The 14,261-nt window shown below is 35.6% G+C and overlaps 1 protein-coding gene across 1 annotated transcript in view; it reads right to left on the minus strand.

Moving 5' to 3' along the window:
- The window catches only part of LOC125651305 (uncharacterized), a 167,723-nt gene that overhangs the window by 69,847 nt on the left and 83,615 nt on the right, over window positions 1–14,261 (minus strand). The window contains 25 exon segments of the mRNA XM_056166812.1: window positions 92–395; window positions 2,042–2,251; window positions 2,669–2,870; window positions 2,987–3,212; window positions 5,233–5,392; window positions 5,599–5,828; window positions 5,974–6,127; window positions 6,550–6,652; window positions 7,233–7,476; window positions 7,573–7,785; window positions 8,730–8,789; window positions 8,883–9,043; window positions 9,426–9,468; window positions 9,576–9,797; window positions 10,040–10,219; window positions 10,312–10,472; window positions 11,441–11,483; window positions 11,662–11,874; window positions 12,239–12,421; window positions 12,579–12,736; window positions 12,922–12,964; window positions 13,070–13,282; window positions 13,363–13,530; window positions 13,628–13,788; window positions 14,089–14,131. Of these exon segments, the coding sequence (XP_056022787.1) occupies window positions 92–395; window positions 2,042–2,251; window positions 2,669–2,870; window positions 2,987–3,212; window positions 5,233–5,392; window positions 5,599–5,828; window positions 5,974–6,127; window positions 6,550–6,652; window positions 7,233–7,476; window positions 7,573–7,785; window positions 8,730–8,789; window positions 8,883–9,043; window positions 9,426–9,468; window positions 9,576–9,797; window positions 10,040–10,219; window positions 10,312–10,472; window positions 11,441–11,483; window positions 11,662–11,874; window positions 12,239–12,421; window positions 12,579–12,736; window positions 12,922–12,964; window positions 13,070–13,282; window positions 13,363–13,530; window positions 13,628–13,788; window positions 14,089–14,131 (4,098 nt within the window).

Genomic DNA, 14,261 nt, shown 5'->3' on the forward strand with positions numbered 1-14,261 from the left:
GTCAAAATCCCACAGAGAAACAGTTACATATTCCTAAACGTGTATAGCCAATAACCAACAATTCTCATACTTCTCATCAATGAAAACTAACCAACATCATAGTTGACAGAATTTGCAGCTATACTGGTTTTGTTCCACCGGACTATCTGTTCTCCCCATATGTTTTTGCCGTACCCTATGGCTACCATAACCTCCTCTATGGGGGAGTCCTCGTACACTGTGACCAGTCCCTTCATCACCCTGGGGTTACTGGTCGATCTGAAAGCCTCTGACATTCTTCCTCCGGGAATGGTCATGTCGAACGTCTCCAACTTACAGGTAGCTGGGACACTCACACCAGCTTCATTGGCCACATTCACAGTAAAGTACAGAGGCACTCCAGAAGGTTTGAGAATCTAGACGTCAATGTCATATTGAAATAAGCAAAAATCAAAGGTACATATGCTACAAATCAATACTATGGTATTTTATTAATACTGTAAACAAACTTTTATTTGTGTCGAAGAAATTTTCGTGGTTCACAAGAACCTTATCTTCATGAATATTTCTCACCACAAACCAGTCTGTTTCTAGTATTTGTTTAAGATTATCTCAGTTGTGAATATTGGTGGCCACAAACCAGTTCATCACTGGTAAATCTCAAACTATAGTTGTTGTGAATGAAAGTTGGTAACTTACAGTAAAAGACATCCAAAATAAAATCAGTATATGCACCCAGGGGTGCATGAGCCGAGTTGCATGGGATACACTGTAAAGCCAGGAATGACGTGGTATATTTATAATTGTGAAGAACTAATTTCAGTTTTAAACTTTTCGAGTTACTGTCCAGAAACCATATTTGTCTGAAGTTTTCAATCTATATTCGGTCACTGTGACCTTGACCTTTGTTCTCCAAAATCAATAGGGGCCTTGCTTTGCTGGTATCCAACAATATATCCAAGTTTCATTTGATTCAAATAAAATTTTTTCGAGTTATCCTCCGGAAACCAAAATCCTTTTGGAATTCTAATCTATTTTCGGTCACTGTGACCTTGGACCCATTTTCTCCAAAATCAATAGGGGTCTTCCTTACCTGGTACATAACAATATCTTTAAGTATCATTTGATTCGGATTTAAACTTTCTGAGTTATCATCCGGAAACCAAATTTTCCTGAAATTTTTATTCTATTTTCGGTCACTGTGACCTTGACCTTTGACCATTTTTCTCCAAAATCAATAGGGGTCTTCCTTACCTGGTACCCAACAATATATCAAAGTTTCATTTGATTAGATTGTAAACTTTTTGAGTTATCATCCAGAAACCAATTGTTGACGCCCAACCGCCCGCCCGCATCACCAAACCAATAGCCGAGTTCAACTTCGTTGCAACTCGGCTAAAAACTCTATTATGTACGCATACAAAAATGTATGGTTGAAGAGATATAGATAAAAGTAGTTTCAAAAGACAGCCTGTCTTTTTACACAGTCACTTTCTTTCTGAAATATACTGAGTGCTGACCACATGACTGTCTTTTTAGCATACCGCTTGCTATTTTCCCAGCAATTATGTAATTGGTACATATCTAACTACCCTTTAGTGCTACACGTGATCTAGGATAATGAGTATTGTGGGATATGTACTTACTCCTACATCTACAGTCAATGAACTCATAGATACAATACTCATGATGTTGGTTTGGAAACAAAAACTTGTAATTATCAGTACATAGGTATCTTTAAATCTTATCTGGATAACTGTATGCTGGACAAAAATTATGAATTTTGGCAAGTAACTACATGTTGCATGTATGCAGGGAAAAATCCCCCCCCCCCTGTTTTATTTTCGCCCCTTTCACCCTCGTCATCAGTGGGCAAATTTAAGATTGGGCAAAACAGTTTTCTGTCTTATCTCTCTTTGAACACAACTGTGTGTGGGGCAAACCTGTTTGCAAGTGTAGAAAGGCGGAAAAATAACCCTGCATACAGTATGTAAATTAAATCTTATGAAAAGATTAAATTCTACAGAATAACAAAACATTTTCAACATTCTATATTACTTACCTCTGTCAAGGCTGTGGAAAATCCTCCCAATTCCTTTCCTTTGATCACATCTCCTCCTCCAGGTACAGTGCCCACATTCAGAGTCAGGATCACATTACTCCGGTCATCTTCTGCATCCAGCCTCAGTCTGAACTCCGGTTCAGTATAGTCACGACCAGGAGACTGGACAATCTCACAGGCTCCCCCCACTCCAGGAGGCTGACCACCAGTCTGTTCACGAGATCAAAAAATTCTAATAAATATATGTATTATTAGAAAAGGAGCATTGCACATTTCAGTTCAATGCATTTTCTCTCATTATAAGAGAATATAATGACTTGCACATTGTCTCCCATACCACAGTAAGATCAGACTTAGCTACTATTTTTTATCTTTGTATCCAAACATTGTTTGATCTAAAAATAATATACACTGTACATATAAATTGGTATTCTCGAAATGCGTTCAATGTTTGGAGATTGGAGCTAAACTGTCTATGCAGATTACAAAGAAATTGGATTACACAACCTTGTGGTTAGACAAATTGTACTGTATATGTCATAATGATAATTCAAAACTTCCTCAATGCAGACATGTAATCATGCTCTTAGCATATGATTTACAGGGCTAAATATGTAAATACAATACCGATGTAATATGCGGTGGTGTTTTATCTTCTTCAGGCTTGTGGGTATCAATCAGCTTCTTCTTTATGGTTGGAGTTGAATATTGCCAGATCTTCTTTTCAAACAGCACTTTCTTTATGGTTACAAACAGAAGGTCAACTTCTAAGGTGACTTGTGCGTACAATGCCAGTTTGATTGGGGTAAGTCTCAGATACATTTGAAGACTAAAAACAAAGATATCAATTGTGTATGCTTACACCCTCTATATAGATTTTGACGCAAAATAGAAATGTCTTGGAGAAAATGAAACGTAAAAAAAAATAATTAAAACTGAACTCACTTTACGTCCAATGGAAATTTGCTGAATGTGATTTCAGCAGTAGTTGGAAATCCTGTGTCCATGATCTGACCAACAAGTTTCAATTTACCATACAAAATGAAACCTATGCCCATCTCGCCATAAGCAGACACCCCACCATAGGGCTCAACTTTGACATATCCTTTCATTTCCATAATTTTGGCACCAACCGTAAATCTTACACCAAAGTATGCATCAGAACCAAATCCTAACAAAATGATAAAAATGTTCATATTTCAACTAATTCAATAGGAGGATTACACACATCAACGGCAATATAAATAAAGCGGTACACTTGAGCTGTAAATAATAAAATTACTTAACTCATCTGCTACTTCAAATGACACTTGGTGTGTTAATCTTGTAATAAGATGGTTATGGGCAGTACACAAAATTTAATGTGTTAAACAGAGCACCTGTAGTCAAGGGTGAGTTTTGTTCATATATCACATGTAAGAAGCTTGAAAAAGACCTAAATGCTATTCTTAATTAGCTTCAATGAAACATAAAATGTAGTTTAGATGTAACATCCAAACCATGAACTGAAAGCAGCATCTCAAGATTTGTCATATGCACAAGTTTATGTCTGTATTGCACCTGCCTTAAGGTGAGGAAAGGCTGACCTCTTAACCACACGTCCACATATCTACAGACGGACAGGGTATTATTGGAAATGTTAAAAGATACTCATGGACAACAAGAGTACCAAAAATGGTACAACATACACTCACTGGACCTGTAAGCACATTATGCACTCTGAATTGATATCATACACATTCAGAATAGAAAAGCCCTAAAATAGGTCATGGTGCACCAATCTATCTGACATGTGAACTGATTATGTATTTTTCTGAGAAGGAGGTTGTGACAAAATGTCAGTGAAATATCTCTCCATGACGAGAAAAGGTCCAAAAAACTATTTGACCTACGTTTAGTCCTAAATACGTCATGGTGCACCAATCAAGTTGAAATGTGAACTGATAATGTATTTCTCTGGGAAGGAGGTTGTGGCAAAATTTTAGAGCAATACCTGTATTCATGGTGAAAAAAAATCTGGAAAGTGTTTGACCTACTTTTATCCCTAAAGTAGGTCATGGTTAACCACTCCAGCTGAGATGCAAACTGATTTATATTTCTCTAAGAGGAAGATTGTGACTAAATTTCAGGACAATATCTGTATCCGTAATGATTACAAGTTTTTTCTTCGAAGTGATGCTATAACTTTGACCTTAAGAAATAATAGGCATCCTCCGCTAGTCATAAGGTGTATATGTACCAAGGTTGACAGTACTAGCCCCAACAGTTTGGTATGTATCCTGCTTACAAAGTTTCCTACTAAGTGATACTAGGACCTTGACCTTTTACCTTTACGAAAAAAAGTCAACCTCCACTTGGCATGAGGAGTATGTGTACCAGTTTGACAGTCCTGGCCCCAATAGTTCAGTCTGTATTCTGCCTACAAGGTTTTCCTATCAACTGATACTACGGCCTGGGCCTTTGACCTTGAAAAACAATTAGGATCTTCCTCATCATGGTGATCCAATGTACCAAGTTGTAAGATCCTGATGCTTACAGTTCATTTTGCATTTTGCCTACAAAGTCCAGACAAACAGAGCCATACCATAATACGTCCTGTCTTTGACAGGGGCATAAAAATGCCTACCCAAATACTCATGCTATTTTAGAGATAAGTGTCTCATAAGCTTCAAAGCGTATTTTGTGAGTGTCATAGTGGATAATGTGGCAGACCAAGGACAAATGATGATCAAACAATGCATGTGAGCAAATCATCAATACGTAAAACAATTTTTATCCCCAAAAAGTTTTCGTGATTGAAATTTAAACAAATCTTAAACTATTTCTCATGAATACAAAAACTACACACATCACTTTAGAGTGGTTTTGACTAGAAAGCATAATTATTATAGACTTTGAACAACAATCTACGTTTCATATCCATGTATAGTACTAACAACATTTTGGTATAGCTTATGTAATATGTTAGTGTTTGTTGTCACTGATTCTGTACCCAATATGGTAAGAAAAGTGACAATTCTAAAATTCGAATATTTTAATAATTGATGTTTACCTTAGTATCATTACATAAAGCACAAATCTTTAAAATATAAAAAAAAACAACAACAAAAAAAACATAAGTGCATTTCAAACAGTATTTGTTAAAGGACAAGAACTTTAAAATGTGAGTTTTTTGATTAAGTTTTATTTACCAAAGGTCATGGGCACCAGTCCACCAATGAGGAAAAACTTTTCAAAATGAAAGAAGTTAATTGTATGTCGTGGAAAGCTGAAATCCCCTTCCAATTTAAAATCAAAACTCTTGAATATGTTGGCGCCCTTGGTCAGCACACTATCCAGGAATTCAGAATACTGAAAGTAATAAAAATCATGAAATAAAAACTGTCCCTGTCTCCTCAAGGTCATCTGCAACGTTTCTGCTATTTTTTTCCCTAATCTATTTATCATCTCTTCAATATGAATGCATTAGCCTGGTTAACTCAGTGTTTAGATCTGCGAAGGTTCCAGGTATGGAAGGAATGTAAAACAAACATAAAAAACCAGACGAGTATCCTTACCAAAGCTTTTGCTAAATCCCCAATATTTTTCATAAGTTCAGCAACTTTGACTGGGTCAATGTTTTTTAAATCTAGCAATGCTTCCAGATCACCTATGGTCATGCACGCTAGTTTCTTTCCAAGCAACCTAGTTCCTTCTTGTGAAAGACCGTTACCAACAACAAAGGCTTGCTTGGCACGGCCAGCAATGTTTGACACTGCAGTGCCCAACATGTCTCCTATGGCATCACCTGTTAGAATTGCAAGTCATTTCGATTAAAACCACGAGATATCTAAAGGGTTTTTGTGATAATTTACTTTGAAAAGTAAATGGACATCTGTTAGAACCACACTCTACACATTTCTGCGAGATGAGTACAAGAAATATCTTCCCACCTCCTTGCACTGCCACTGTAGTAGAGACTTCCCCAGAAGTCTGTATGGTGAATGGGTTGTTGGATCCTAATGCTTTGAGAGCAGATTTCATGCCTGTTTTTACATCATTGTTACCAAGGACTGCACCAGCCAAATTCTTCAGTTTTAATTCTTCCTGTTAAATTAGAAAAATTCAGATTTCATTTATTGTGAAAATCAAATCCGCCTTTGAAAGACACCCCCCCCCCCCCCCCCCCACAAAATGAAGATGTTTTGGATAAACAAAGTTTAACAACTACTTTAAAACAACTTTCTTTCTTTCCAACAAATGAAAAACTTTCATGAATAGTGAAAAGAAACTTTTTGAAATTTTGAAAATGTATTGCACATGTAGTTTTACAAATGTAGGATGTAAAATATACTAGGTATACCAGGTACACAAAATTTCAGAACAGTAACACCTTTAAAAAGTGTAACAGTTATAACCTGGAAAAAAAAGTGAACTATTGTCTTTTTCTGATTTTTTAAAACTGAAAATACCATTTTCAAACATCAAACTTGATACAATATTTGTACACCATCATCAAATGTACTCACATTATGGCTCTGTACCATCTTGGTGAATCTTTCAATCTGGTCATTGGAGGCTTTCATTGCCATCAGTGTCCTCAGACCCTCTGTAAATTTTGCTGGATCAAGTCTGTAATAAGATATTGTGAACTGCAGAATTCCAAATTCTTCTTTCATTACGTGTAAATGGAAATTCACAGAAAAAGTCTAAAAGCTATTGTGAAACAAATGTGTCACATTTTACCCAAAACAATTTCAGATCTTATGGGAATAGTTTGTTTTAGAATTAGGAATTTGCTCCTGTTTTAAACAGGCAAAATCAACAATTATAAAGTTTTGAATGATTGTGAAAACTGAGACCATTTACATTCTTAAGAAAGCAATTTCATTTTTTAAAATACATGACGGTATGAACAGCAACACTTCACACAGCAAACTTTTCAGGAAGTGCGTGAAATTTCATATCTTATAATTCTATATTCAATTTTGTTGGAATTCCCAGCTGTTTTAATAGACATGCTATCAAGTAGTTCTGTATGAATATGTTCACTGCTTACAACTGTGGCACGTTCATGAGGAAATGGCTATCATTACAATTTGTAAAGATATCAAATTTAGGCAAAACACTGGAAACGTACTAAATATTAAACAATAAATACAGTAGAATTTGATCAATGCAACATGCACACTGGGTTGCTTATCATGATTACTTATTGACGTCTATCATCCTCTTCTTTCGTCTTCGTCGTGATGTCGTACTTGGACAAGTGGGTGGTTTGTATATTCTGGAGTTGATGCGATCCAACAAGTTATAAATCACCATACCCGCAGGGTCAGTTATAATGCCCCCTACCATTAATTTGGCAGTTATACTGTAACTTTGGACATTATTTTTCACAGTGTAATTAAACTGAAAACTTGGAGGATTCCCAACAATCTCTACATTTTCAACATCTGTAAATGAAAAGAAATTTCAAATTCTAAAACTGTTCACAGTTCAGTCAGTGAAATATGTCAACATGACTTGACACTCTGGGTTAATTTTCTTACCGTCAGTCAGCGTTGCTAACGATTTGACAATTTTCTTTGATTCTATTTGGAATTCTAGATTTGTGCAATCCATTTTCAGCATGAAGTAAATGGATCTATTTCCCAGATAGAAAGCATTGTCAAAGCAGCATTCTATTCCGCTGCAGTCCGGGAGGTGTTTACAGTGTTTGCGACCATCAACAGCTACAGATTCTATTGTTCTTGGTGCACACGCTTTACAGTATAAAATAAAGAGGTTCCATTTTATATTTGCTTGACAATTAATGTATGCATAAGATAACTGAATCAACTAGAACTGTCCTAATGGGACTAATACCCCTCGCGGGGCATATAAAATGATGGGAAATATTTAATGCAAGCACATTGGATATTTTCACATTATCTACAGGGCAATCAATGTGAATGCAGAAGTGTATATTCTACAGTACAGCAGTACATGAAATATTAAAAATATGCTTAATATAAACAATGAATACTATTTGCCACATTTTAGGCTGTATGGTTGCAAATCCCTGGTCAACTCTTCTAGTCTTTAGTTTATATTCACTTTGTTAAAGATCATTATGTTATGCCAACTTTACTTTGTCATTAGAAATAAACTCTGGACAAATTGTGTCTATTACTAGAAGTACAACCAAACCAGAAAATGTCCGTAACTTCCATAACTGTTAAAATATTTCAATGAAAATAGAAGATGCACAACTACATTATATATATAAGATGAGAATAAAGTTTGAATCAAATCTGTTCAACGGTATTAGAATTAAACTCTGGACAAAGTGCGCAACCCCCAAAATGAAAAGAAAATGTGAGTAACTTCTATAACTGTTAAAATATTTCAATGAAAATAGGAGATGCACAACTACATAATATATAGAAGATGTGCATAAAGATTGAATGAAATATGTCCAGCGGTATTAGAAATAAACTTCGGACAGACAGACGGACAAAGTGATTCCAGTATACCCCCCAAACTTCGTTTGCGGGGGGGGGGGTGGGGGGTGGGGGGTGGGGGGGGGTGGGGGGTGGGGGGGTGGGGGGGGGGGTGTATATGTATAATTATATATTCATAAATGTGCAGAATTAGTAGAGTACTATGTGAAATATTCTACTTAATATATGTATTGACAATGTTTCAAACTTAGGTTTTTGCATACCATTTACATCAAATGTAAGTGCAGCACACTGTGTTTCTTTCCAAAAGTCATAGCTCACACCTGCAAAGTGCATCACATGAATGTCAATGGAAGTCCTTCAGAATTATACAGAATCACGAAAAATATAACTGTTAGAGATGCAAGTTCACCCACCTTGGAATGGCACATCTCCATCAGTAGCATTACATGTTCGGTAGTGGAGGGGGAGGTCTTTAAAACTCAGACTGGTGTTACACAGTCCTCTCTCATAACACTGCCTTACTTCTCCATCCACCCTGAACTTCTTCATTGGTCCCACAGGAGTCACATGGTAACTGCAATAAACATTAACATCTTACTGCACGGAAAAAAGGTTCACTATCAATAAACATTAACATCTTACTGCACGGAAAAAAGGTTCACTATCAATAAACATTAACATCTTACTGCACGGAAAAAAGGTTCACTATCAATAAACATTAACATCTTACTGCACGGAAAAAAGGTTCACTATCAATAAACATTAACATCTTACTGCACAGAAAAAAGGTTCACTATCAATAAACATTAACATCTTACTGCACAGAAAAAAGGTTCACTATCAATAAACATTAACATCTTACTGCACAGAAAAAAGGTTCACTATCAAAATGACACATCTGTGTGGAAGAGAACATAAAAACTTCACCGACGACTATTCTAGTAGCTACTACTTACCCCCACTTGACTATACCATGGATGCCGATTTCATCTTTTTTACCTGTTTATAGGTTACTGAATTATCATTGAATGCCTACATAAACATGGATTATTGCAACTCTATATATTTCATGCATAAAGTACGAATTCAGAATATTAGGTGTGTACCCCAATTCCGATTGAAAATGCTGTATGGGACTTTCAGATTGTCAATGACTGCCTCCATCTCATAGCTACACGTATCCAGAAAAAGTTCCACCTGAGCGTGTGTCTGGACGGGCTGTACGTACACACAACACATGACCCTATCACAGGATGCAGGCACATGACAGCGGGCGGTGTTTGTGTCGGTGATGTTTGTAAGAGTGTTGTTGGGAAACATCATGCACTCTGATAAGAAAATCAGAAAGAACGTACGATAAATATGTTAATAAAAAAATCAATCTGATAATGGACAGATCTGTCCATTATCAATTTTTTTCATTCTACAATATAGAGGTGAACAGACAATGACCAACACGATTATTATAATTACTACTGTGTATATTCGGCTATGTTTACAAATCAGCACCAGTTGATGGATTGTTTTTTTTTTTAGTGTATAAAGAAAGGGAGGACTATCAATGAATTACCACTGTTCCATCCATTTGTACCAGCAGATCCGTATACACTATCTGACAATGTACATTTTTCTGGTGTTGACAAGAAGTGGTCCAGTCCCAGCTCCAGCAACAGCTCACTGGCTTGTGACGGTTTGATGTTTTCTACTCTGTCGATGGAATGCGATGCCATCCAGTGTGTTAGTGAGAAGTCTGCAGAGAGACGGAGACACCATAATAAACTTTATCAGTGTTATAAAATACTTCAATAAAAAAACCTTTAAGCATGATGTAAATGTATTTACTTGAGTTTAAATAGTCCTTTTCATAGTTGCAGTTCTTCATTGAAAAGGCTGTTTGATTGAAAACTGTGAAACTTTGGTCACATTCCATCGGTTCATAACATGCCGACACTTTGAGGTCAAAGAGATAGAGCCTGTTCCGTGAATCGCGAGTGATTTTATACCTAGAAATCGTAACAAAAATCTCTTTGTTATTACATCATAGATCTGCAAATCATTTATATTTTAAAAGTACAATGGTTAAAAGATTATCTTTGAATACTGGCACATGAATTATAGATTTATGTACACTGTATTACTATATGACCTTGCATAATTTGACAACTAAGGATATTTTGGAACTATAGGACAATGACAGAGTTGAAGGAGTTGAGGGCACTCTATGTTTTCCATATCAGTGGGATTGCTATATAATCAGTATGGAATCTATATTGCCAAACACAATTACAAAACACTGAAACACTCATGACAACTTGTTTTCAAAGAAATGATTTCATTTACTTGAAATTACATAGTACTGTATCTGATTTTATAAAATCCCAAATATTTCAATCGGTAAACTGTAACATCAAAACAAAAACATGTCAATTGTCTACTTTCAACTGGCCATAAATATTTCACCTAGCAAAATGTTCATTTCAGCAAAGATAATGTAACAGTTCTTAACCCTAAAACTGTTATCATGTATGTATTAAACCACCTTAAAAAAATTTATAATTAAAATTTGCATAAAAAATACCATACACTAGTTATCAAGTTATTGAATAACACAGTTTTCAATGACTCTTCACTCTCATTTCAATCTTTTCTTTTTATTACACCTGTACTTTGTATTTATAACAAAGACATTACAATGCATAAAATACACCTGCATGTACCGTGTATGTATAACCTTGTTTTATAATGTTAATTACAGGAAATAATCAGTGATTCTGCTATGTACTAAACAGAGACAGTGCCAATAAATTTGGAATAACAGACAGTGTTATAATGCTAAAAAATTCTAAATGCCATGTAGTGTCATTTTTAGGATAAGTTGTAAACTGCAACTCCATGTTTTCTCAAACAAAACCCTCTTTCAAGGCTACACTGGGGACTATAGACTCAGGAAGTTTGACCTCATTGTACTTACACGACCTCGAACACACCCTTCAGAGAAAATCGCTCTTCTCTACCTAATAACAAAAGAATATAGACTATTAAACATAAAAAAAACCTTAATCATGTAAAATTCTTTATTGATAAGTATTTTGCTAGAAGATGAAGAACTTTAGGAGAGTTCAAAATGATACCCTTTTACTTATATCAAAAATAAAAAGAGAAAAAATGTTCTCAGTTTAAAAAAACAATTACCATATATGAAGTTGTGCAGATATCTGGTCATTGGCATTCTCTCGACAGTCATTTTCAAGAAATTGGAGCACTCATCGAATTCCAGTGTCACTTCAATGGCTTTGTTGTTCAGTTTTGTGATCTCCATACAGCAAGATACGGCACTACAGGCCACAGGATTGTTACAGGATATTCCGTCCGGTAGGGCAGGCAAGTATGGACTTTGGGCACAGTCTGGGTCACAAAAAAGAGATAAATTCAATCGTTTATTTGAAATACAATTACAATTACGACAGGCTTTGTTTATTCAAATCGAATGAATTCCGACACTCACTTTTGGACATTATTCATGGGGAACCAATCTTTGATATGCTATTTACTAGACCTTAGTATTGACGGTGACCTCATGATACACATCACGATATGAACATACAATATGATGTGTATCATAATAGTTTATATGACTTAAATATTGAAACTTGAGATTTAGTTTTCTGTTGTTTATTTTGTAGAGGTGGTACTTTAATGTATTATTTCCATATTAAATATTACAGACCTACTGCATTAACATAATAGTAGTTCATAATATATATTTCACCTTTGATCCATCCATTTATTGGTAGGGTTCCATTGTAGAAAGAATCAGATCGATTACATGGTACATCATTTAACATGTTTGCGATTCCATGCTCTTCCAGCAGCAGGTGCTCAATGTATGGTGGCAAGGGGCTAGTTGATCCATTGATTCCCTTAGGTTCAAGCCAATTCTTCAGGGAAAATCCTATAAAAAAAAGAAAAGCTACATATTATTGGAAATATAGGCAAGTGCAAGCAATAAAATAGTTTTTCAGAAATAAAGAGAATAAATCTGTGGTACTGTGGTGACACTAAACACATTTATTAAGAAAAAGCCACTCCAGCAGCTGTATCAAAGTTACCTTGCAGACCCTGCGACCAATCACAGTCGGTTTTTGGCAGAGCTGCATGTTCTAACACAGGAACCATGATCTCACATTCACCCCTGCTTTCAAGGCACACACCGACTTCCAAATTCATTAGATATTTCTTCTGGTATGGAAGATCATGGAGTTCCAAACTATAAGAAACATTTTTAGTTCTCAAAATTTGTTACATGCAAACAAATCTAAATTAGGAGGAAATTTTTTGCAATAACTCTAAATATTCTAGTGCTTAAAATTATATCTTGTTTATATCCGTTGTTTCAAAGATATTATTTTTTCTACAACCAGTGTTGCCTTTTTAGAAATAAAGAATACTTACTCTACTCTCAGCATGCCAACAAGACTAAATTTATGGATCTTGCCTAAAATGAAAATATAGAGAGTTCAATACAAACAAAATACATGTGGTTCCAGAATACGATACAAGAATGATTACAAAAGTACAAAGTACATAATCGATTACTCACCGTAGTCGAAGGAGAGTAGATCAACTTCTATACTGATTCTTTCTAAATGAACTGTCATTTTCTGGGAACATGGATCAAGTTTAATCTGGATATTCAGGGACCTCCCAATCGTCTCCACACTGACACAGCAGTTGAGGAGACTGCACGAATAATCCAAGTAACAGGAAACAGGTTCAGAGGTCAAGTTGTTCAGATGGATATCACCGGGGCACACTACAACAGGGAACAAATCACGGTTTTATTACCCACATAATGATAGATTCGCGATAATTTTTACATGGGACCAGACTTACAACTATTCCAACCATCCTTCAGTTGTGAATATATCTCATCTGTGGCTGAACAAGACTCCTCCATTATGTAGTGAGAAGCTTTCACCTCCCTCATCAGTTTTGCTGACTGGTATTTAGTTAGTGGAGGAGCGTAACCATTGTTGGCCATCCAAGCCGAGCCCGAGAAGTCTACAAAATTTATGAACATTGACGAAAGAATAAATTTTTTGTGCATTCTATACATTTTTTATTACGATACACAAATGTACAATGTATAAACAATTACTAGAGTTAACGAAGCCTTCATTCCAGTCACATGGCTGTTTAGGAAGCAGTACATTGTTGAATATTGTGTGGTTGGCTTCACATGAGGAGCTCTCTGTGCAGACACTTAGCTTTACTGTGGCAAGATACGCTTTCTCCTCAGGAAGATCTCTAACATTGTATCTGTAACAAATTGTATCCATTTGAAGGCATGTACCATTCTTATGTTACGTTGAAAGTATATGAGTACCTTACTATATACAGGGAAATTTTCGCCCAGGTTGACTTTGCTCTCTTGCAATTGGTCCAAAGTCATTTTTTTTGTTACTTTAAAGTAATGAAAGAATATGTATTTGCCCAGTTTTGAATTTGCCCAATTCTGATGAAGGTGAAATAGATGAAAATAAAATGTGGGCAAAATTTACCCCGAATACAGATAACAGTATTGAGAAGTAAATAATTGAAGTAGACTGCATTTCTTACATGATTTTCAGAATCCCAGCCAGAGAGAATGCACCATCTTGTCCTGAAGAAAGTAAATGGGACAACAATTAAATAAGATATATATATTTTTTGTAAAAAGACATACTGAAAATAGAAACCATGCTTAGTGTCTTGAAATGTAAAATGATATTTGAGCAAGAGTAAGAAATCAT

The sequence above is a fragment of the Ostrea edulis genome, chromosome 5 (assembly GCF_947568905.1).
Source record: "Ostrea edulis chromosome 5, xbOstEdul1.1, whole genome shotgun sequence".
Classification (NCBI taxonomy): domain Eukaryota; kingdom Metazoa; phylum Mollusca; class Bivalvia; order Ostreida; family Ostreidae; genus Ostrea; species Ostrea edulis.